Source organism: Staurois parvus, unplaced genomic scaffold, assembly GCF_062004578.1.
Source record: "Staurois parvus isolate SC_StPar_1 unplaced genomic scaffold, SC_StPar_1.0 ptg000343l, whole genome shotgun sequence".
Taxonomy (NCBI): domain Eukaryota; kingdom Metazoa; phylum Chordata; class Amphibia; order Anura; family Ranidae; genus Staurois; species Staurois parvus.
The window spans coordinates 2,844,934-2,871,363 of NW_028318139.1; the positions used below are offsets into that span (position 1 = coordinate 2,844,934).

At 43.6% G+C, this 26,430-nt stretch overlaps 1 protein-coding gene across 1 annotated transcript in view; it reads right to left on the bottom strand.

Annotated features, from left to right (window-relative positions):
• Positions 1-3,358: 3,358 nt before the first annotated feature.
• Positions 3,359-26,430, bottom strand: part of LOC149456911 (putative calcium-activated potassium channel subunit beta) — a 54,889-nt gene continuing 31,817 nt past the window's right edge. Inside the window, exons 2-4 of the mRNA XM_089684300.1 lie at positions 13,548-13,743; positions 7,565-7,760; positions 3,359-3,729 (exon numbers count right to left, since the gene is read on the bottom strand). Coding sequence (XP_089540426.1) covers positions 3,433-3,729; positions 7,565-7,760; positions 13,548-13,681 — 627 coding nt within the window. The 5' untranslated portion in view covers positions 13,682-13,743 and the 3' untranslated portion in view covers positions 3,359-3,432. The remainder of the gene's footprint in view (positions 3,730-7,564; positions 7,761-13,547; positions 13,744-26,430) is intronic.

Genomic DNA, 26,430 nt, shown 5'->3' on the forward strand with positions numbered 1-26,430 from the left:
CAAGCTCCATGGACAGAAAAAGCAAGACGTTTCTGTTCTGTTTCTGCTCTTATATAGCAAGAGTGACATTGGATGTTCTCTGCATATTGCAAGAAATTGTCAGCACCTTGGATTAGAATAGCAAGATCATGTGTGAAAACAGATCTCGTTTATTTAAACCGTGGTATTCATAGTAATCTGCAAAAATTATCAGCTGTTTTAGCCAGCCCATGATAAATGATTTTTGAGAAAACAAGTCTTACACCCCGGTCACATCAAAGCCGATTTTGCAATCGTGCGACTTACAGTGAAGTCGCACGATTTCAAAGTCAGGTGACTTGCCGATTTGAGATGCGATTTGCAAGACATCTGACACAGATTTCTATGCAGATCGCAACAAAAGTATAACCATACCTATATTACCGCTCTAATTGTGGACAACAGGGTGCGACTTGGCATATGATTTGCAAGTCGCATGGCATGCAAATCGCATGCCAAGTCAATCCCGATGTGACCGTGGTGTTAATTTTTCTAGCTCCTATAGAAAATAGGGGTTTTGAAAAGTATAATCACCACCTTGTTAGAATATAATGTCAAGAGATTAAAGAAAACAGATTTCAGATCTATCTACAAATAGTGACATTGGCAGTAGATGTTTTGCAATTAGATTTCAGCTCCAAATAAAACAAGAGCTTTTCTTAAAATAAATCTAGGGGTCTGTGAAAGTCACACCAAGAAACTTACCTAGTGAATTGTTTACTCACATTTCCCCAAGTAAGACTGAATGTCAAAAAATTGGGGCCTCTCTCCCAAAGTGCTGATGCTGATAGGCAACTGACTCTTTAGCACCCCTGCTATTCGTTCAAATGGAGGCAATACCATGGCATTGGTGGGAATATCCCCACTGCATGCACAGTGGAACTCTTTAGGAAACCCTTGGACCTCTAGAACAAGTTCACCAGGGAGGGGATGACTACCAACTTGCCTCCCATGGGAGGATCTAGATGGTACTTTAGCCCCCTACTGTCATTTTGCTGCCATATATGGCTAAATAAACTCTTCTGAAGTTGCATATTTTGACTAAATTAGTGCTAAAGATTGGGGGTTCACTTGATATGTTACTATACCCTGTGGGGGAGATTTACTACCTAGAGCACTCAGAATCTAGTGCAGCTGTGCATGGTAGCCAATCAGCTTCTAACTTCAATTTGTTCAATTGAGCTTTAGCAATAAACCTGGAACCTGACTGGTTTCTATGCAGAGTTTCACCAGATTTTGCACCTTGCAATTTTAGTAAATAACCCCCCATGTGTTTTCTAAGTTTTGCATCTCAAAATATATTCAGTTAATGTATCGCCAACAATTTTACTTTTCTACATCTGTCTATGAAAAGTACAGTACAGCACTTTACTTTTTTCTACAATTAGTGACACTAAGCACTGCATGAAACTGTCAGTTCTTCAGACAATGATGACAATAATACAATGAGTTTTGCAGGGAGTTGTCCGCTCCTCTTAGTAAGGTGGCACATTTTTGAAAACAAGCCTTCATTTTTTTAATACAAATAGAGGAGTAAGTTTTAGGTATACTTTAAGATGTTAATAAATACTGTATATAGGGCAGCTTCTGTTTGTCCATGTGTATTTAGTAAGCACTAATCAACATTAGCCACCTACCTATAATAACAATTACATGTTTATATCATATTTTTTTGTTTTTGTTTGGTCAGAATTCTCTATTTACTCACTTACAGTGGGGCAAAAAAGTATTTAGTCAGCCACCAATTGTGCAAGTTCTCCCACTTAAAAAGATGAGAGAGGCCTGTAATTGGCATCATAGGTAGACCTCAACTATGAGAGACAAAATGAGAAAAAAATCCAAACAATCACATTGGCTGATTTGGAAGAATTTATTTGCAAATTATGGTGGAAAATAAGTATTTGGTCACCTACAAACAAGCAAGATTTCTGGCTCTCACAGACCCGTACCTTCTTCTTTAAGAGGCTCCTCTGTCCTGCACTCATTACCTGTATCAATGGCACCTGTTTGAACTTGTTATCAGTATAAAAGACAACTGTCCACAACCTCAAATAGTCACACTCCAAACTCCACTATGGTGAAGACGAAAGAGCTGTCGAAGGACACCAGAAACAAAATTGGAGACCTGCACCAGGCTGGGAAGACTGAATCTGCAATAGGCAAGCAGCTTGATGTGAACAAATCAACTGTGGGAGCAATAATTAGAAAATGGAAGACATACAAGGCCACTGATAATCTCCCTCGATCTGGGGCTCCATGCAAGATCTCACCCCGTGGGGTCAAAATAATCACGAGAACAGTGACCAAAAATCCCAGGACCACACGGGGAGACCTAGTGAATGACCTGCAGAGAGCTGGGACCAAAGTAACAAAGGCTACCATCAGTAACACACTACGCCGCCAGGGACTCAGATCCTGCAGTGCCAGACGTGTCCCCCTGCTTAAGCCAGTACATGTCCGGGCCCGTCTGAAGTTTGCTAGAGAGCATTTGGAGGATCCAGAAGAGGATTGGGAGAATGTCATATGGTCAGATGAAACCAAAATAGAACTGTTTGGTAGAAACACAACTCGTCGTGTTTGGAGGAGAGAGAATGCGGAGTTGCATCCAAAGAACACCATACCTACTGTGAAGCATGGGGGTAGCAACATCATGCTTTGGGGCTGTTTCCCGCAAAGTGACCAGGACGACTGATCCATGTACAGGACAGAATGAATGGGGCCATGTATCGTGAGATATTGAGTGCAAACCTCCTTCCATCAGCAAGGGCATTGAAGATGAAACGTGGCTGGGTCTTCCAGCATGACAATGATCCCAAACATACTGCCCGGGCAACGAAGGAGTGGCTTCGTAAGAAGCATTTCAAGGTCCTGGAGTGGCCTAGCCAGTCTCCAGATCTCAACCCCATAGAAAACCTTTGGAGGGAGTTGAAAGTCCGTGTTGCCCAGCGACAGCCCCAAAACATCACTGCTCTAGAGGAGATCTGCATGGAGGAATGGGCCAACATACCAGCAATAGTGTGTGCCAACCTTGTGAAGACTTACAGGAAACGTTTGACCTCTGTCATTGCCAACAAAGGATATATAACAAAGTATTGAGATGAACTTTTTATATTGACCAAATACTTATTTTCCACCATAATTTGCAAATAAATTCTTTCCAAATCAGCCAATGTGATTGTCTGGATTTTTTTTCTCGTTTTGTCTCTCATAGTTGAGGTCTACCTATGATGCCAATTACAGGCCTCTCTCATCTTTTTAAGTGGGAGAACTTGCACAATTGGTGGCTGACTAAATACTTTTTTGCCCCACTGTATATACTATTCCTAATATAAAACTGTGCTTGTATAAAACAGAATATATTTTATATACAAAGAAAGATATATTCAAGAATGTTCTAACTTTGGTGTAGCAGGTTTAGGCTTTGACAATTTCAAGTGCTTTGTTTGCTTGCAAAGAAACCATGGCAAAATACTGGCTGATTTTAACAATAATAACCACACAAAGTCCAACAGCAAACATCGATGTTGGCCAAAAAAAGTATGAAATCATCTTCTGGGGTCCAAATTTTCTCATTAAAATAGTACTTTTATGTCTTCCTTTTGGGTCAAAATAGCAAACAAATGAAGAAGATTTATTAAATTTTCTTTGAATTTCTTGTATGTGTATTACCATTTCTGTGTAGTTTTGCTTGCATTCAGGTATGTAGGAACACTGCAAAAAAAACAAAAACATTACAATTGTGTGCATAAACAACCTCTAGTTTTATTAAGCCTTTTCCCTTTAAGCCTAAACCCCAAAACAAACATTTATTATATTGCAGCTTACCAGTTCTTAGATGTGATCACTTCATTTATTTTATAGGATTTCTTTCCTTTATTTCTGTCCTACAAATGTAGGATTTCTGTCCTACAAATGTAGCAGTTAAGAGTGTTGAGACAAACCATCTACCACTGAGGTGTTTACAATGATCAGCTTTCATTCATTTATGTAAACCCTTTATCCCAAAAGAAAAAAAAACTGGTTCTGTAACTGCTTGTGTAACTGCAGTGTGAGCTGGACTTTGCTTCAAATTTTAAGTGTATCTAAATCTGCTAGTGCATTTTATACTCCCCTCTCCCCAGATTAACAGTGCTGCTGCCCAAAGGTTCCCCTGTGCTCCTTTATCCAGAGTGGGGTAACTCTAATACAAGAGGCATTATTGGCCAGATCACTAGGTGAGAACAGAAGGAAAAAAAGCCTTAAGCGAGAGGAAATTATGCAACCACCACATTTTAGGATTGGTAAGCTGCAATATATTACATTGTTGGTTGTGGGGGGGGGGGACCCATTTTATACACTATATATATATATATATATATAATATACACCATATTGCAAAAAGTATTGGGACACCCCTCCAAATCATTGAATTCAGGTGTTCCAATCACCTCCATGGCTACAGTTGTATAAAATCAAGCACCTAGGCATGCAGACTGCTTCTGCAAACATTTGTGAAAGAAAGGGTCCCTCTCAAGAGCTCAGTGAACTTAAGCATGGTATCGCGATAGGTTGCCACCTGTGCAATAAGTCCATCCGTGAAATTTCCTTGCTACTAAATATTCCACAATCAGCTGTTAGTGGTATTATAACAAGGTGGAATCAACTGGGAACAACAGCATTTCAGATACAAAGTGGTAGGCCACATAAAATGACAGAGCGGGTCAGCTGATGCTGAAGTGCACAGTACACAGCAGTCGCCAACTGTCTGCAGAGTCAATAGCTAAAGACCTCCAAACTTTGTGTGGTCTTCAGATTAGCACAACAACAGTGCTTAGAGAGCTTCATGGAATGGGTTTCCATGGCCGAGCAGCTGCATCCAAGTCTTACATCACCAAGTGCAATGCAAAGCGTCGTATGTAGTGTCGTAAAGCACAACACCACGGGACTCTAGAGCAGTGGAGATATGTTCCCTGGAGTGACGAATCACACTTCTCTGTCTGACAATCCAATGGACATGTCTGGGTTTACTGGTTGCCAGGAGAACGGTACTTGCCTGACTGCATTGTGCCAAGTATAAAGTTTGGTGGAGGGGGATTATGATGTGGGGTTGTTTTTCAGGAGCTGGGCTTGGCCCCTTATTCCAGTGAAGGGAACTCTTAAGGCATCAGCTAACCAAGACATTTTGAACAATTTTACGCTCCCAACTTTGTGGGAACAGTTTGGGGATTGCCCCTTCCTGTTCCACACTAGTGCACAAAGTAAGGTCCATAAAGACATGGATGAGCGAGTTTGGGGTAGATCAACTTGACTGTCCTGCAGAGTGTCCTGACCTCAACCTCACAGAACACCTTTGGGATGAATTAGAGTAGAGACTGCAAGCCAGACTTTCTTGTATGACATCAGTGCCTGACCTTACAAATGCTCTTCTGGAAGAATGGTCAAACATTCCCATAGACATACTCCTAAACCTTGTGGACAGCCTTCCCAGAAGAGTTGAAGCTGTTATAGCTGCAAAGGGAGAGGCAACTCAATATTGAACCCTACGGACCAAGACTGGGATGCGATTAAGGTTCATGTGCATGTAAAGGCAGGCGTCCCAATACTTTTGGCAATATAGTGTATATAGACCCAGATTGTCAGGACCAGTTTAACTTTGTGTTGGATAGCCACCAGTGCACATTCACCATGCTTCTTTACCACTTGCCCTCCAGAGGATTTACCCCCCTTCCTGACCAGACCATTTTTTGCGTTACGGCACTGCGTTACTTTAACTGACAATTGTGCAGTCATGCAATGCTGCACCCAAATGAAATTTATGTCCTTTTTTTCCCCACGAATTGAGCTTTCTTTCATTGTTATTTGATCGCCTGTGCGTTTATTTTTTGCGCTATAGAAAAAAAGATTGACAATTTTGAAAAAAAAACCAGTATTTTTAACTTTTTACTATTAAACATGTCCACTAAAAATTTAAGAAATCAAATTTCATCATAAATTTAGGACAAAATCTATTCTGCAACATGTCTTTACTAAAATAAATCCCAATACGTGTAAATTAATTGGTTTACGTGAAAGTTATAGTGTTTACAAATGGTGGAATATATACTGGAGTTTTTTTTTTTAACTAGTAATGGCGATGATCAGCGACTTATAGCGGAACTGCGGCGGGCATTCTGACACTGGGGGAAACTGACTTGGTGTCACTGACATCCTCCGTGACACCAAGACAGTGATCAGTGCTAATAAAAAGTACTGACACTGTACTAATGGCACTGGGCAGGAAGGGTTTAACATGTGGGGAGATCAAAGGGTTAACTGTGGGCTGTGTTCTGTATGCTGTTTTACTTGGGGCTGTGTGTTAGTGCTTCACTGTAAGCAAAGCAGTGTGCAAGAGCTGACAGGGAGAACAGGTCGGAGATGCTCGGCAATCACCGGGTGCCAGCGAGTAATCACCGGTCGGGACAGCTCCTTTAGCTGTACTTCTTCTGTGGATTACAGGAGTGCAGTTTGTTCTGCACTCCTGTGACCCAATTTCAGCTGGCAACTGACTGAAGCTGGGGAAAGTCGGGATCCACTCCAGAGTCTGGAGTGACATTGGGCTCAGCCTCTCAGTGATCTGCTGAGAGCCACTCCCTTCCCGCCCAGAGCTCCAGTGAGTTCGGGGGGTGCAGAGAAGAGAGCTGTAGACTGACAGTCACCGCTCTCTGCTCACAGCGGTGGTGAGAACTCATGTCATGAGATCGCTGAGTTCTCACACTTAGAGCCAGTGGGGGGACAGATTCAGCATCAGACCAGGGACGGACTGACCATTTGGAAACTCGGGCACTGCCCGAGGGCTCAGGGTCAGTAGGGGGCCCCATGAGATGCCCCTGGTACGTTTTTCATAGCTTTTTTGAGTTTGGGCAAGGACATAGGGGCCCCATGATCCCTTATTGCCCGGGGGCCCCATGAGTTGTCAGTCCACCCCTGCATGAGACTGATGCTGCACCCACCTAGGTAAGTATGATTTTGAAAAAAAAAGCCATCCCATACTTTTTTAAACATAATTTCATTAATCAATTATCTATAACAGACCGAGCACTCTGAATTTTAAATTCACTGTATTGCACTAAATGATATTATGCTCCTCAGGACCAAAGAGGATGTAACTGAAATGCTGCACCTTCTAATATAGCATATTCAGAACAAAGGATGAGCTGTACAAAGCGACAAAATCCAGGGAACTGCTACAGAGGAGTAATTCTGTGGACTGGACCACAGAGGAGCATTCTAGAGACATCTGTGTAAACTATCCAAGGACTATTGTCCCCTACTACCAAAATCTTGTATTCTAGGAATTCATGAAGCAGCTATAACATAAGATACAGTAAGTGATTTTTAGTGTATCTCAGTTGTATGTATGCCTATTTGTAGCACTTATTTTCCTGTAACCTTAAGTAGTTTGCATACTTGATTAGTAAAAGCACAGTAATGTACTACTGGGTGGTTCCCTTGCTGTACTGCAAAATATTAGACAAGTAGTTAGCCAAAAAAGAAAAAATATACAACATACGAAGCAAGTGAACATTACCTTGTTGTTCCATTCTGGAGATTCTTCAGTATGATAGAGCATAAAAATGTCTTCTGAAAAATTAAGATTTACCAACACTTCCAAGCATGGGTATTTTAAAATACTTTCAGGTTTTGTATTGCTGTTATGGATACAGTTCGTTTTGTCTTTGAAAGTTGCTTGTACAAGGGTACATGTAGATTCAGCAGTCCACACGCTTCAAAGGCAAAATGTTACATTAAATTTGTTTATTATAATATGCTTCACATCATTGTACCAATGTTAATATCACTATTTCTTGTTTAATGAGGTTGACTTACTAAAACCGGAGAGTGCAAAATCTGGTGCAGCTCAGCATAGAAGCCAGTAAGCTTCCAGGTTTTTAGTCAAAGCCTAACTGTACAAGCTGAAATTAGAAGCTGATTGGCTACCAGGCACAGCTGCACCAGATTGTGCACTTTCCAGTTTTAGTAAATCAACCTCAATATTAATGTTTTCATCGATGCTTAACTTTTCTTCTGTCATTTGTCATGGTATGCTTAAAATGGGGGGGGGGGGAAAGAGGCGTAATAATACTTAGTTGGTTAAACAGCTTACCCATATGTATTTCGTCTGTGTATTTAGCTGTGGAGATCTACTTTAACCAGCGTAAGACTTGCCCTAGCAACCCTCACAAATGCATCTAGTCATGGCAATGGGCCTGGCCAGGAGTATATGCTCTTTAGCTGGTCCTGGTTTGGGTGCCAGAAGCCCAAATTTGTCAGTTGGAACAGGGTGAGATTGGATAAGTGCATACATACAGTAGGTGATGGGGAATATGTTTGAGTGGCTAGTGTACTTTGCTAGACTCTTATTCTATATGCTTATAAAACTCTCAGGAACTAAAAGTACAGCAACTGTGCTAGATAAAATATTGGTACAGCATCAATACATAAATTCTTGCATTGGCTTGAGGGATGAGAAATTGACCTTACAGAAAATCGGGCCAATATGATCTGCTGTAAGATTCACTTATGGTGGTCAATCAAATATTAGCCCTAAGTGCCATAATTTGTGCAATTTTGGAAACACTTGTTTGTTGTGTGAGATTTAGGCAGGACTCCCCATAATCCCTTTATGTTCACGCAGGGCTTTCTTTCAGTTGGAACTGGTGGCACCCAGTTCCGCCACGTCTGGCTCATGCCCTCTGCTCACCACTATCACTTGTAAAGACAGAAGTCTTGCTTCTATGTTTACAAGCAACAGCTTGCTTCCAACAGCTCCCACAGATCTTCTGAGTGTCTCCCACTGAGTGCAGGATGGGGACAAGGGAGATGAAGGTTCCCAGAGTGCAGTGCAGATGCTGACACTTCCTCTAGATAATCTCCCTGAAAGTGAGAGAGGTGGAGCTATCTACAGTGTGCGGGAAGGTACTACAGCAACAAAAGACAGACACGTGGAAGATGGTGGAGCTGTTAAGGAGGGTGGAGAAGATAGGAGCAGTGGGGGGTTGCATGCAGAGATCAGAGCTGAAGAGGGGTGAAAGCGGGATGTGGTTGGGGGAAACAGAGGAAGGCAGGTGTGGAAGATGGCTGAACTCTGCACTTTGTATGTAGCACACCCCCGAACTCTGCACTCTGTGTGTAACCTCCTGAAAGGCTGAACTCTGCAGTCTGTACGTAATGCACTCCTGGTATTTAATGCCCCTTTAAGACCCTCCCACTGTTAGTGAAATTTGATCACACTCACTATGTGATGCTGTTTGGAGGGTGTGTGGGGGGGAGGGGGTTTTGGGGTGGTCATGGGTGAGTTCCTGCACTTATTTTATGAGAAAAAAAGCCCTGTGTTCGCATATGAACAGAAGAAAGGAATGGGGCACCCAAAGCTTGTTTTCAAACACATTCAATGGTACAATGTTCCATGCTACAAGATTATTCAGTTTATATGTAACCACTGCTTCTGCTTTGCATAAACTGATGCAGCTATCCTGCACTGTCCGCAGTCTCTGGTCATCCCCTGCACTGTCCACATTCTCTTGGTCATCCCCTGCACTGTCCGCAGTCTCTGGTCATCCCCTGCACTGCCCGCAGTCTCTGGTCATCCCCTGCACTGTCCGCAGTCTCTGGTCCTCCCCTGCACTGTCTGCAGTCTCTGCTCATGTCCTGCACTGTCCGCAGTCTCTGCTCATGTCCTGCACTGTCCGCAGTCTCTGCTCATCCCCTGCACTGTCCACAGTCTCTTGGTCACCTCCTGCACTGTCTGCAGTCTCTTGGTCATCCCCTGCACTGTCTGCAGTCTCTGGTCATCCCCTGCACTGCCCGCAGTCTCTGGTCATCCCCTGCACTGTCTGCAGTCTCTGCTCATGTCCTGCACTGTCCGCAGTCTCTGGTCATCTCCTGTACTATGTCCGCAGTCTCTGGTCATCTCCTGTACTGTCCGCAGTCTCTGGTCATCTCCTGTAATGTGTCCATCTCCTGTACTGTGTCCGCAGTCTCTGGTCACCTCCTGTACTATGACCACAGTCTCTTGGTCATCCCCTGCACTGTCCGCAGTCTCTGGTCATCTCTTGTACTGTCTGCAGTCTCTGGTCATCCCCTGTACTATGTCTGCAGTCTCTGGTCATCTCCTGTACTATGTCTGCAGTCTCTGGTCATCTCCTGTACTGTCCACAGTCTCTGGTCATCCCCTGCACTGTCTGCAGTCTCTTGGTCATCCCCTGCACTGTCTGCAGTCTCTGGTCATCTCCTGTACTGTCCGCAGTCTCTGGTCATCTCTTGTGCTGTCCGCAGTCTCTGGTCATCCCCTGTACTGTCCGCAATCTCTTGGTCATCCCCTATACTGTCCGCAGTCTCTTGGTCATCCCCTATACTGTCCGCAGTCTCTGGTCATCCCCTGTACTGTCCGCAGTCTCTGGTCATCCCCTGTACTGTCCGCAGTCTTAGGTCATCCCCTGTACTGTCCGCAGTCTCTGGTCATCTCCTGTACAGGGTCCGCAGTCTCTGGTCATCTCCTGTACGGGGTCCGCAGTCTCTGGTTATCTCCTGTACTGGGTCCGCAGTCTCTGGTCATCTCCTGTACTGGGTCCGCAGTCTCTGGTCATCTCCTGTACTGGGTCCGCAGTCTCTGGTCATCTCCTGTACTGGGTCCGCAGTCTCTGGTCATCTCCTGTACTGGGTCCGCAGTCTCTGGTCACCTCCTGTACTGGGTCCGCAGTCTCTGGTCATTTCCTGTACTGTGTCTGTGTCTGCAGTCTCTGGTCATCTCCTGTACTGTGTCCGTAGTCTCTGGTCATCACTTGTACTATGTCTGCAGTCTCTGGTCATCTCCTGTACTATTTCTGCAGTCTCTGGTCATCTCCTGTACTATGTCTGCAGTCTCTGGTCATCTCCTGTACTATGTCTGCAGTCCATTGGTTCAGAATATTTTTTATCTTGTTTTCTGCCTCTAAAACCTAGGTGCATCTTATGGTCAGGTGTGTCTTATGGAGCGAAAAATACGGTATTTTATTTTATATTGGTTGAGATAGATGAACATGTGTCTTTTTTTAACTTGACCAACTTTGTAAGTATGTAACTGTGGTCCGAGCTGGAGTATGTAAAAAATGCTATACCTGCAATTCATCTTCAATAAAGCTAGAAAAATCTTATATCTTATACACATGGGTGTACTTTCTACAAAAATCCTGAAAATGCCTCAATTTTTGAGGGGAAAATTTATGATAGCAGTAAGGTAGTGGCGCATCTCACAAAAAAAAAAGTGGAAAGTGCGGAAGAAGAATTTCCAGAGAAATGCCTTGCGGGAGTGAAAGCAAATCTGATGACTAAGTGGTGGTCTGCATGGAAGGATATATCAGGGATATAAGATGTGTGTTGATGCATCAAAAAGGGAAGGTTCTACAGTTCCTGACTTTCCTTTTGGTCCCCATTACTGATACCATTTAAGATAATGAAATTGCCTTGAAAAGCTGATATGTACCCTAAGTGGAGGAAAACGTTTGGGTGGCAGAGACCTGCAATGCTCTCCTTATTTGACCAATAATCCCCAGGACCTGCCTGGCATCCATAGTTCAGAGAGATCCAGGGTGGATTGCTTTCCCGCCCAGTTGTGGTCTCCTAGTTCCATTTCAGAAGCTATTCAATAACAGCAAAGGAGCAACTTCTCTATTCCTCTTTCAAGTATGCAACCACCCTGGCACTAAAGCTTTGTTTTAGTCTTTCTTCCTCTAACTACCATTGTAAAAGTGAAAGTTTTTACTTCCCACTGACCACTAATGTAAGAAAGCATGGATTCTCCCATAGCCACTCCCACCGGCCAACAACATAAGGAGGCATTTTCTACCATCACTGATCCACTGATCATGAAAGTAATGCAGGTACCCTTCACTAACCATTAATGTAATAGGGTACTTCAATTACCATCAATACCACTATAATGGGACACATTTGCACTGAGAACCAGTGGAATAGGGCACCAAAACAACTGGAGCAATTCTACACTGTACACCAGTACATGTCACTTACTGTGAACGTAACAGGGACATGGTAATGACTACCAATAGATATAGCAAGGGATTTTTCTACTAAACACTAATAAAGCTTAGGCCTTTCTCCACTAACAATGTAAGGGTGCACTGCATCACTGACTGCCACATACTGGGGGCATTTACATTAACCTCTAATGTTTGGGGGTTTTATTAGGGGGTTTTGCCCTTTCCGTTAGCCACTAGGGACCTTAATAGAGGGCTGTCTATTGATAATCAATGTAAAAGAGGTGAAACTAGAACTAGTTCGCATAGGACACCACAGAGTACCTGTAAGTTGAAGGTATATATTGGTGTTCACTATATGTAGTTGTTTACAAGTGGCAAGGCACCATTGCCACTAGTAGCCAGTGTCCTAAATTGCACAGATTTATATGCCGCCAGCTGTTATTGGGGTGAAAAATACTGGGGCGGTACTAAAACTGGTGCACTCAGAATCTGGTTCAGCTGGGCATGGTAGCCAATCAGCTGCTAACTTCAGCTTGTTCAATTAAGCTTTAGCAATAAAGCCTGGAAGATGATTGGTTTCTATGTAGAGATTTTGCACTTTCCAGATTTAGTAAATAACCCCGGGCGCCTCGGAGATTCCACTGGAAATGGATGGAGGAGGGGGTACCATGGGAGAGACATCAACATTTTGCTGCCGGTTTCTGTGGTTCATAATTACTCTCCTGTGTATACATACCCTGCTGCTGAAATTTTTTTATTACTGTATTTTTCTTTAAGCAAGGGAAATGTTTAGGGTTAGTAAAACAAACAGGCTGCGAAAATTAAAGCTTATCTAAACCCAATAACAAGAAATGTGGCAAAGCTCACTTACTGTACTGTGTCTATGGAGGAACTGCACTGTCACCCTAGGGCAAGAAGCATATCAAGATTGAAGCTGGCCATAAATGGATAGACTTTCTAGTGAACATTATTAGGAAAAGTCTTAGAAAAATTAGTATGAAAATTCTCAGAACGTTTGAATGTCGTTCAAAAGATTTAATTTGCTTTTAACAATTGATTTTGGAATAAATGGACTTCACCAAATCACATACACTGTTAGAAATTTGTTCTTTTGAGAAACAGTTTCCATCCTGCTCCTTTCTTGTCACTGCATTAGAAAACGAACATAGATTTCATCCACTAATGATTACAAAAACGAACAAACTTTCTTAGAACATTCTTTTCCTAAGTATTTTCATTCAAAATTCTACCTATCTAAGGCCAACTTTAAAAACACCCTGTTTTCTCTTCTCAGTATAACAGAAGTTGGGGAGTTCTGTAGTGCTAACAAACTAATGAGATTGTAGAATAACACTGCAGAATGTGCAGGACAGCGATTAGCACAAAATTTCTGACAGAAGGTACTTTTTTTGATCTTTTCAAACAAATATAAAAATGCTTTAGCAAACCAAAAGAAAAGCAAATAAGAGAAACTCATTGTTTGGATATAAATACACTTTAAATTTTATTAAAATAAATAGTAATAGTAAAATGTACCTTTTTATATACTTGGGTAGAACGGTGACTCCCAATAGAAAAAACATCATTACAGAACATATGATCATTCCAATGCCCAAGCATACTGCTCGTGTCTCTCCTCGCTTTTGAGCCATGAAAAGTTTCTTTCCCATCTTAAATTCATCAAGCGATAATTATTTCATCTGTTTACAGAGAAATTGTGTTTTCTATATGGCTGTAAGTAAAAATAACACATCTTATAGCTTATGTTCAACAGAGAATTAAGGGCCAAAATTCGGTACGGGAAGCACACCATTCAAAAGAACTCCACTTTCGATCTGCAGCAAGTGTCAGTGTGAAATTAATGACACCCCCAAATGCAGGTCACAAACTCAGTGCATTTGCCTGCACCTGATTTCATGGTTCCATGCGATCCGGTTGCAGTGTGTTTTTAAAAGTAGTGCATGCACTACCTTTGGTGTAGTACAGCACAATTTCAGTTTCAATTTCAATTGAAGGGGCTGAAACAATTGAGTACTGTCCGTGATACTTTTTTTATTTGCACTAACATACAATTTTGAGGACAAGATTTCGGGGTATGTCCCCTTCTTCAAGGTCTAAGCAGTACTATTACAAATCACAAAGTTTAAGCAGAATGTTAGAAGGGATTAAGAAAAAAAAAAAAGGGCTACAGATAAGATACATCAAAAGCGAGGGTAGGAGGGGGGGGGGGAATACTACACTCACACAAAGGGGGTCAAGCTTGAAGGGGCTGTTCCTGTACGATTCATGCTGTGAATCGGCCTTAAAACATCACACAGTTAAACAGAGGTAGAAAGATAATTCGCCACCACTGTCATGCACATTAGTAAAATATGAGGTTCTGCTAATAATAGTACATGTGTTCTGAAAGTTGTTATTTGACTGCTAAAACACTATAAAGGTTCATTGTTGTTTTTTCTTATGTGTATTTGTGAACAAAACATTTGCCATATACTGAGTTACTCCAATGAGTGTTTAGTTTGAGGATTAAGGATTTGAGGATCATCAGCATTATATAGCAATCTCGTGACTTCTATCAGTGTCTGGCCAAGCACTGGTTAAAGCTTGCAGGAGGAGTTTTCATTCTCCTTGGACTGTCCTATGAGGCTCTGACCCTCTGTCTGGACATTGCTGATTGGCCCTGGGCCCTCCCAAAACAAAAACTCTCCAGCAATACACACCAAACTGAGCATGTGCAGAGTGCCTCCCAGGGCTCTGTACTATCATCAGATGGATTGGGGACAGTAAAAGAAGGAGAGGATCAGAGAAGACAGGATCAAGAAGCCTTTTTACACAATGAAGAAGATTAACCCCTTAGGTTCCACAGGGAGTGTAACAAGCATGCTTTACTGCATATAACGACTGATTTTTCTGTTGTGGTTTAGTAACACTATAACCTTAGGAAAAGATAATAGTTCCAAACATGTGATTATCATTTAAACCTAAAGATAGGCACCATTTACTAAAGAACCTAACTGGTCTCTATAATTGAATCCAGGTGTGCTTGTTGCCTGATGTTTTTGTTATCAATACATTTTTCCTATAACGAGAAAAAAAACATTACACACATAGCAAGCATATGTGACACATGGATATTACAGTATTACATAACATGACAGATGAGCCCTCTTAGGGACCTTCTATTCAATAAATATCAAAATCACAGTCAGACATTTACATTGAAAGTCAGTATAAACATAATGCAGGAATCCGAAGTAATATTTAACCCAAGAAAGGGGTTAACATGAACATAGGTAAACTATGATTTTGCCTCATGAGCCTAAATATGGCTGCCTACGAGGTGTACCACCAATTTCGCCACCATTTTGAGGTAAAATGGAAATAGAGGATGAAATAGAATGTTGGCAACGTGCTGGATTTTGTAAATAGAGAGGCTAAGGAAGTTAAAAAGGCAATAGGTAAATTGAGAAGATGGTAAGATGGAGGAGGGAGAAAAAGAAGAATAAAAATGGGGGAAGAAATCACCATAGAGGCCATGCATATACTATTAAATCAAATATGAAAGTGAACTCCTGCCCAGGCTGTCAAAGTTGAAGCAAGCACGTTAGTTGTGAGGGAAAAATGTACTCCAGCCAGGGTTGCCATATCAATAAAAAATTGTCATGCTTGTCTCCTAGGATAGCAGTTGATTTTTCATTAACAAATGTGCCCTGGATTCTGGATTAGACCTACTCAAGACAAAGAGATGGAAAATTCCATGGGTGAGCAATGGTTTGTTTGGTGGCTATAAAGATGACGGTAACAAGAATGCAGCTCCGCTGAGGAATGTAATTTACTGGTCTGTATAGAAGGGCTTCCCATGGGTCTTTGCAGATAATAAAATGGAAGATTAGTCAAAATCTAACTAAAGCTAAACCTACTCTCACCCCCATTCTCAGACTATTCTATCTACCCTGTGAAATAGAAAATGTTTATACTTACCTATTCTGATGCCACTCCAGTCTAGTCTCCTGATTAGGTTCCAGTGACAGCTTTAGTGTAGAGGAGGGACAACCAACAACAGTAACCCCATAGTAAGCCTATGGGTGTAGATACTGCACAGGCATTTGTAGCCATTGTCATCTCTCCTCTACACTGAAGCCGCCACTGGAGAGATCATGTGACCAGAGCAGCTTCAGATCAAGTAAGTATAAGCATTTTTTCTTTCACTGGGTAGATAGAATAGGTTTAGAATGGGGTGGGAGCAGGGGCGGACTGACCATTTGGAAACTCGGGCACTGCCCGAGGGCCCGGGCTCAGTAGGGGACCCCATGAGATGCCCCTAGTACCTTTTTCATAGCCTTTTTTGAGTTTGGGCAAGGACACAGGGGCCCCATGATCCCCTATTGCCCGGGGGCCCCATGAGTTGTCAGTCCACCCCTGGGTGGGAATAAGTTTAGCTTTTGTTAGGTTTTGACTGAACTACCATTTTTATTTGTAGTACTGAGTTTATCGTTGTGAAGACTCGTAATATTATTATACATGATTTACATATTGCCAACAGCTTGCGCAGCACTTCACAGAATGAAGGTAGACATTATAGTTACAATACAATTTGGTACAAGAGGAAAGGCATAAAAGGCATCTATAAAGCACATTACCCTCATTTCTTCATCCCCTGAAACAAGAAGCTGGATAATTCGGAATACATTTAGCTATTCTTATCGGAATAAAGTACCAGGAAGAAAGTACGTCAAGGAATGTCCAAGTATGGTGATACTTGTACATTCCTGGAGCTTTTAGAGGCAGCTTGCCAGATTTTAGTCCAGTCTTCAGGCGAGAAATATTTATTCAGATCACATTCCTACTGGGTGCAGTGCACTGGGGCATCATCATAATTATTGCCCAAAATAGATGAATATATTAGTGATAGTACTTGCCTGGTTGTTGAATTAGTTCTATAAAATGATTCAAAAGCCATGAGAGACATGAGGGAATTATTATTCCTTAACCAACTGAAGACCAGGCACTTTCACCCCCTTCTTGCCCACGCCATTACTCAGTCCTGCAAACCATATTACATTTTTATCTTTTTTTTTTTTTTAGAAAAATGAGAGTTTTCTTTTGGTGGTATTTAATCACCACCATGTTTTTTATTTTTTGCTACATAAAATTAATAAAAAAATTTATTTCGTTTGTTACTTAATTTTGAAAATAAATCTTTTTTCATAAATTAAAGCCAAAATGTATTATGCTACATTTCTTTGGTAAAAAAAAAAAATAACCCAAATCAGTGTATATTATTTAGCCTGTGTGAACCTCAGAGTCTAACTATGGTAATAATATTTGAAAATTGATCAGTCCTGATGTACTGACTGTATATCTCATTTCTTGAGGCCCTAAAATGCCAGGACAGTACAAATACCCCCCAAATGACAATACAAATTGTCATTTTAAGAAGTTATTTCTCTCACATGGCACAGGTATACTTATAATTACGCATCAGAACAATTCTGCTACACATCACGAGTATGGGGATACCACATGTGTGAGACTTTTGCACAGTCTAGATGCAGATGCATAGAGTGGCCTAAAATCCAAAGAGAATCTTTGGGTTTTCTAGGGGCATACATTGAGCATAAATTTAATCTATTGTAATTTCCTGACTAACTATCACATTGTTGGAGGCCCTGGAGCACCAGGACAGTGGAAACACACACAAAATGACCCCATTTTGGAAAGCAAAAACTCTAAGGTATTTTCTAAGAGGCACAGTGAGTCTTTTTTAAAAAAAATAATTTTTGAAAAATGCAGAAAAGAAAATTAAAATGTATTTTTTTACACAAAGTTGTGAAATAAGACATTTCCAACACACATCATAAGTAACACACTTCTGAGTATTGTGTTACTAAATGTGTGGGACTTTTGCACAGTCTAACCACATAGAGGGGTCCGAAATCCAAGGGGAACCTTCAGGGGCATAAATATAATTTCCTGCCTACCTATAACATTTTTGGAGTAGAGGCACCAAGACACTGGAAACTCCCACATAATGACCACATTTTGGAAAGAAAATACCCCAAGGTAATTTCTATGAGGCACAGTGAGTCATTTGAAGACTTAATTTTTCAAGTTTTTGGAAAATGCAGAATGAAAATGAAAATAATTCTTTTACACAAAGTTGTAAATTTAAAAAGATATTTCTTACACACAGCATGGGCATTCTTAGAATTACAAACCAAAACACATAATACTACTCCCCCTGAGTATGGCAATACCACAATTGTAGGACTTTTTCAGTGTTTGGACTGAATATATACCAGACATTGTATCTTGTGTATCACACAAATCTACCAATTGTGTCAAAACTGTACTGCAGTAGTCCCCTCTGTATGAGTGATCAGGGAATATAGTGTAGTGTAGCGTCACCTATAGCAGTCCCAGTTCCTCTAAAGTGTTACTAAACCCACAACAGTAAAATCAGTCTGTATATGCAGTAAAGCATGCTTGTTATACTCACTGTGGAACCTAAGGGGTGAATCCTCTGCATTGTGTAAAAAGGCTGTTTGATCCTTTCTTCTCTGCCCCTCCTCTTGTTGAAATGACCACCTGATACAGACTGAATCCGTGGTCACATGCACATGCTCAGTTTGGTGTGTATTGCTAGAGGTTGTTTTTTCCTTGGGAGAGTGCATGTGATCAGCACAGGGCCAATCAGCACTTTCCAGACAGAGGGTCAGAGGTTTCACATCCTCCTAGAGCAGAAAGAAAACTGATCCTACAAGCTTTAACCAGTGCTCTGCTGAAGTCACAAGATTGCTTTAACTACTGATGAGAAAAGGTATTTAACCGTTTATATTTACTAACATAATTGCATTTCCATGTTCTGTGTACTGTGGGAGACCAGATATAGTGAATGCAGGGTCTTGGATTTAGTATCACTTTAAGTCAAGTAAGCCTAGCCTACTGGTACATAGCTGCCCCCAGTAATGCCATGCTCACTGGCCAGAAAGTACAGGAGGCTGAATAAAGGAAGAATAAAAGAATTCCTGTGGTTCCAGTAGTGCAGTTATCTGGATGGGGTGGCTGGGACTGGTGTCTTGCAGGAGCGTAGTCAGCATGATCCGCAGATGGGTCAGTTGAAGTCACAGGCAGAAAAGTGGTCAGCAAACAGACAAAGGATTGGTCTAGAAAGCAGGCAGAAATGTGATCAATAAATAGGCCAGGGTTAGTACAGGCAGCAGGCAGAGGCAATGCTGCTCTGGTGTGGTGGTGATCAGGAACATTGTTGCTGGCTGCACTGGTCTGGTGACAATGGAAATGGTGGGGCGACAGTCAGAGACACTGTCATTGGCTTACACTGTTGTGGTGACACTGCGACTGTTTTGTCAGTGATAAAGAACACTGTTGTTGGCTTCACTGGACTGGTGACACTTGGACAGGAGTGGAGGTGATCAGGAACACTGTAACTGGTGATCTATGACAATATGACTGGTGTGGTGGTGATCAGGGACGATGTAACTGGTGTGATGGTGATTAGGAATAATATGAATTTTGTGGCAGTGATTAGGGACAATTATGACTTTTGGTGGTGATAAGGGACACTGTGAGTAGGTGGTGGTGATTAGGGTCAAGTGTGAGTGGACATCCATGATTAGGGGCACTGACTGGTGCGACGGTGATTAAGAACACTGACTGGAGGCATTGGTCTGATGACATTTTACTGCAATCAGAGGTAACGGTTGGCAGCACTGACAGTGATATCAGAGCAGTCATTGTACATGATCACTGCCACAGCAATACAATGTCATCACAGTGACACTGCACTTGCTCTGGTGACAGTGTGTTAAAAAAACATTTTTTACAATTCTACTTACATTTCGTCACCAGAGCAGTGCAGTGGGGTGGGGGGGTTGAGTGATCAGGATTTTTTTTTACACTATGATTGCTTATATAGTCATGATCACTGTATAAGCAATCTGTCTTTAACTGTGTTTGGCATCTATTCATGATGCCATTATCTACAGCTGTGATTAGCCTTGTACCATGTGATCACTGTGACCAAACGCAGAGATCACAGTAGTAAGCAATGGCATCATGCACAACAGCCATTGTTTAATACTTTTCATCATGACTGCTGTGGTCACAGAGATCACATGGTACCATCACAATGGCTGGTACCCTGATCAGTAATCCACCAGACACAGCAGTCACAGATCACTCTGAACACGAGCACCAAAAGTGGAAGGACACACAGGTGTGTCCTCCCAGAATGATGCTAGCCCTACCCAGTCGCATATGTGCAGTGGCCCAGTGGGAATTGGTAAACCCGTTTAGTCCCAGCCAGGGGCAAACTGACCATTTGAGCACTCGGGCACTGCCCGAGGGCTGGGGTCAGTAGGGGGCCCCATAAAATGCCCCTGGTACCTTTTTTATAGGCTTTTTTGTGTGTGCTTTGAGTTTGGGCTAGGACACAGGGGCCCCATGATCCCCTATTGCCCGGGGGCCCAATGAGTTGTCAGTCCGCCCCTGGTCCCAGCAACTTAAACCTATGCAAACCTCCTTGAGTCCCAGGGCTTTTTTCAGGTTTTGACCACATGACATTGTCCTACAATTGCTGCTTTGTTTTGCAGTCAACTTAGCCAATCTTGACCATGTTTTTTGGGGACAGATATTACTTTAGTTTGTTACCTTACTTTAAATTATATACTTTATATTTTTTAGACATCTTTTTTAGAAAGAGAAAAAATGGTGAAAATGATGAAATAAGTGATGTTGTGGTGCTTTTGACCTCATTAAAAAATTGTAAAAGACAAGGTAGTGTATGTTTTGGGGAGTTTTTTACTAAAATATTTTTTTAACTTGTCTGGAATCAAACAATATCAATTTGCTTGTTTTTTTTCCAGGTTATGGTTATACAATATATTGAAAGACCCCACAAATTGCACCATTTTGTACAGCAAACAATCTGAAGTGTTTGACTGGGTATATTTTGGACATTTGTAATTAGTATTTTTTATATTAGGGTTACTTGAAATTAAAGCAAAAAAATTAAATAAATTGAAAATAGTTTGTTTTTTATTTCAGTTTTGTATGTACAGTATATAGGTAAGTAATGATGTTATGAAATAATTTATACTACCACTCCTATAAATGAGAACATCATATAAAGATGCCTTAGTTACATGAAGTGAACATGGCAGGGCCCGGAAATAAGGGAGCGCATTCTCGCATGACTGTTTTGTGGCACCAAACTGCATTTACAGTTTACAGGAGTGGTAGAACCCCTAAAACTACCCCAAAATAACTCTGTTTAGCAAAATAGACCCCTCAATGTTTTTATAAAAAAGGTATAACTTGGACTTTGATTCTCAATTTTTCAAAATGAAATTGGCAGCAAAACTAGGGGAAAAAATACAACGTTTTCCACAAAAGCATAAATTCAGTGACAGATTTTGCAAACACAGTGATGTCATGGTGAAAACTGCATCTAACAATATGTTCAGCTACCTCTTCCATATACAAAGATACCATATAAGTATGCCTTAGTCCAGGGGTGGGCAAACTTTTTGACTTGAGGGCCGCAATGGGTTCATATATTGGACCCGGGGGCCGGACTAAGAGTAGATGAATGATGTGTATGTGTGAATTAATATAAATTAAATTAAAATTTGTAACATTAAATGTTTAGATTAATTTAAGGTAGAAAAGCATAAAAAGAGTTATTTTACAAAACTTTTATGCCCCCCACTAGCTGCTGGCCGGCCCAGCCACTACCATGCCATCCATAGTAAGCATAGTAATATTCCCCCATAGTAAGCATAGTAATTAATCCCCCATATAGTAATTCATCCCCCATAGTAATTCATCCCCCATAGTAATTCATCCCCCATATAGTAATTCATCCCCCCTATAGTAATTCATCCCCCCTATAGTAATTCATTCCCCATATTAATTCATCCCCCATATTAATTCATCCCTCATATAGTATTTCATCCCCCATAGTACTATTCCCCCCCAAGTAGTAAGCCAAGTCCCCCCTGTGTCAATTTACTTACCTTTGCTCCGCGCGTTCCGGTCTTCAGGGCGGACTGTGAGAGGAGCCTAGCTCCCCTCACGTTCGTCACGCTGCCCCGCCTACACACATCCTGACAGCCAATGTTTGCCTGCCCTGGCTGTTTTTTTTTTCATCACGCTCCGCGGGCTGGATTAAAAGGTCCGCCGGGCCGTAGTTTGCCCATTGCTGCCTTAGTCACTTGGTGTGAGCATGGCAGGACCCAGAAAAATAACAACACTGTCAATGGCTGAAAACAAACATGTATGTTTTTTTGGCAAAACTTTGAATTTAATTTGGATCATAAGTGGCTGACCCCTGTTTCAGCAATGTTTCAGTACCACATATTATATATGCATCCACCTCTAAAGGCTGCCTACATGCCTTAGGAATTATTTTGTGGAGGAAATATTTACATATAAATATATATATATATGTATATGTTTTTAATAATTATGTTTTATATTTGCTGTGTTTACAATATTTTTTTTAGTTTTATTTTTTTCTTCAGTGGATATCCAGACCCCTCATGAATATTTGCAGCACTATATCATTGCTATTATAGTTAGAGATGAGCAAAGTATTCAAAAATTCGATTCAACTGATTCGGCGAATTCGTGGACAATATTCGATTCGAGTCGAATATATTCGCTGTGAAGTTAACTTAAAAAAGGGTGTTTCTAGGCTTCAGAGAGACTTAGTATTAGTGCAGAACACTGTACCTTTAATTTAAATGCCCTTGGAGTCTGCTGGGGAAGAGAAATAATACTGTCAGTCAGTATGACATGCAGATGAGTGCCGTCGATCTTAGAATCACCGCACACTTCACTCATTTGGCCAGTCACGGGGCCAAAACCAGTGTTTGGAGCCACAGTGTGGCGGTGGAGGCAGCAGCAATGGGAGGCCATACAGCAACCTATGACAAAATGGAAACCAGCAGGAGTGTGAGGAGACCTCAAAGTGGCACATGGCAGAGTGGGAGCAATGGGAGGCGGTACAGGGACCCATGTCACACTGTGGACCCAGCAGCAGCGGGACGAGGCGGTACGGGGGCCCATGGCAGATTTGGGGCCTGGCAGCACCTATGGGAGGCCTGTAATCTGCCAGCAACCTATGACAAAATGGAAACCAGCAGGAGTGTGAGGAGACCTGAAAGTGGCACATGGCAGAGTGGGAGCAATGGGAGGCGGTACAGGGACCCATGTCACACTGTGGACCCAGCAGCAGCGTGACCAGGCGGTACGGGGGCCCATGGCAGATTACAGGCCTGGCAGCAGCAATGGGAGGCCCGTAATCTGTCAGCACCCTATGACAAAAAATGGAACACACCAGCAGTGTGTGAGGAGACCTGAAAGTGGCACATGGCAGAGTGTGGCGATGGAGACAGCAGCAATGGGAGGCCGTACAGGGACCCATGAGAGACTCTGGACCTGGCAGCAGCATGAGGAGGCGGTATAGGGGCCCATGGCAGATTTGGGGCCTGGCAGCACCTATGGGAGGCCTGTAATCTGCCAGCAACCTATGACAAAATGGAAACCAGCAGGAGTGTGAGGAGACCTCAAAGTGGCACATGGCAGAGTGGGAGCAATGGGAGGCGGTACAGGGACCCATGTCACACTGTGGACCCAGCAGCAGCGGGACGAGGCGGTACGGGGGCCCATGGCAGATTTGGGGCCTGGCAGCACCTATGGGAGGCCTGTAATCTGCCAGCAACCTATGACAAAATGGAAACCAGCAGGAGTGTGAGGAGACCTGAAAGTGGCACATGGCAGAGTGGGAGCAATGGGAGGCGGTACAGGGACCCATGTCACACTGTGGACCCAGCAGCAGCGTGACCAGGCGGTACGGGGGCCCATGGCAGATTACAGGCCTGGCAGCAGCAATGGGAGGCCCGTAATCTGTCAGCACCCTATGACAAAAAATGGAACACACCAGCAGTGTGTGAGGAGACCTGAAAGTGGCACATGGCAGAGTGTGGCGATGGAGACAGCAGCAATGGGAGGCCGTACAGGGACCCATGAGAGACTCTGGACCTGGCAGCAGCATGAGGAGGCGGTATAGGGGCCCATGGCAGATTTGGGGCCTGGCAGCACCTATGGGAGGCCTGTAATCTGCCAGCAACCTATGACAAAATGGAAACCAGCAGGAGTGTGAGGAGACCTCAAAGTGGCACATGGCAGAGTGGGAGCAATGGGAGGCGGTACAGGGACCCATGTCACACTGTGGACCCAGCAGCAGCGGGACGAGGCGGTACGGGGGCCCATGGCAGATTTGGGGCCTGGCAGCACCTATGGGAGGCCTGTAATCTGCCAGCAACCTATGACAAAATGGAAACCAGCAGGAGTGTGAGGAGACCTGAAAGTGGCACATGGCAGAGTGGGAGCAATGGGAGGCGGTACAGGGACCCATGTCACACTGTGGACCCAGCAGCAGCGTGGCCAGGCGGTACGGGGGCCCATGGCAGATTACAGGCCTGGCAGCAGCAATGGGAGGCCCGTAATCTGTCAGCACCCTATGACAAAAAATGGAACACACCAGCAGTGTGTGAGGAGACCTGAAAGTGGCACATGGCAGAGTGTGGCGATGGAGACAGCAGCAATGGGAGGCCGTACAGGGACCCATGAGAGACTCTGGACCTGGCAGCAGCATGAAGAGGCGGTATAGGGGCCCATGGCAGATTAGGGGCCTGGCAGCAGCTATGGGAGGCCCGTAATCTGCCAGCACCCTATGTCAAAAAATTCAACACACCAGCAGTGTGTGAGGAGACCTGAAAGTGGCACATGGCAGAGTGTGGCGATGGAGACAGCAGCAATGGGAGGCCGTATAGGGACCCATGACAGAATCTGGACCTGGCAGCAGCATGAGGAGGCGGTATATAGGGGCCCATGGCAGATTAGGGGCCTGGCAGCAGCTATGGGAGGCCCGTAATCTGCCAGCACCCTATGTCAAAAAATTCAACACACCAGCAGTGTGTGAGGAGACCTGAAAGTGGCACATGGCAGAGTGTGGCGATGGAGACCGCAGCAATGGGAGGCCGTACAGGGACCCATGACAGACTCTGGACTTGGCAGCAGCATGAGGAGGCGGTATAGGGGCCCATGGTAGATTAGGGGCCTGGCAGCAGCTATGGGAGGCCCGTAATCTGCCAGCACCCTATTGTAAAAAAATTCAACACACCAGCAGTGTGAGGAGACCTGAAAGTGGCACATGGCATGAGAGACTGTGGACCTGGCAGCAGCATGAGGAGGCGGTACAGGGGCCCATGGCAGATTAGGGGCCTGGCAGCAGCTATGGGAGGCCCGTAATCTGCCAGCACCCTATGTCAAAAAATTGAACACACCAGCAGTGTGTGAGGAGACCTGAAAGTGGCACATGGCAGAGTGTGGCGATGGAGACAGCAGCAATGGGAGGCCGTATAGGGACCCATGACAGAATCTGGACCTGGCAGCAGCATGAGGAGGCGGTATATAGGGGCCCATGGCAGATTAGGGGCCTGGCAGCAGCTATGGGAGGCCCGTAATCTGCCAGCACCCTATGTCAAAAAATTCAACACACCAGCAGTGTGTGAGGAGACCTGAAAGTGGCACATGGCAGTGTGTGGCGATGGAGACAGCAGCAATGGGAGGCCGTACAGGGACCCATGACAGACTCTGGACCTGGCAGCAGCATGAGGAGGCGGTATATAGGGGCCCATGGCAGATTAGGGGCCTGGCAGCAGCAATGGGAGGCCCGTAATCTGCCAGCACCCTATGTCAAAAAATTCAACACACCAGCAGTGTGTGAGGAGACCTGAAAGTGGCACATGGCAGAGTGTGGCGATGGAGACAGCAGCAATGGGAGGCCGTACAGGGACCCATGACAGACTCTGGACTTGGCAGCAGCATGAGGAGGCGGTATAGGGGCCCATGGTAGATTAGGGGCCTGGCAGCAGCTATGGGAGGCCCGTAATCTGCCAGCACCCTATTGTAAAAAAATTCAACACACCAGCAGTGTGAGGAGACCTGAAAGTGGCACATGGCATGAGAGACTGTGGACCTGGCAGCAGCATGAGGAGGCGGTACAGGGGCCCATGGCAGATTAGGGGCCTGGCAGCAGCTATGGGAGGCCCGTAATCTGCCAGCACCCTATGTCAAAAAATTGAACACACCAGCAGTGTGTGAGGAGACCTGAAAGTGGCACATGGCACAGTGTGGCGATGGAGACAGCAGCAATGGGAGGCCGTATAGGGACCCATGACAGAATCTGGACCTGGCAGCAGCATGAGGAGGCGGTATATAGGGGCCCATGGCAGATTAGGGGCCTGGCAGCAGCTATGGGAGGCCCGTAATCTGCCAGCACCCTATGTCAAAAAATTCAACACACCAGCAGTGTGTGAGGAGACCTGAA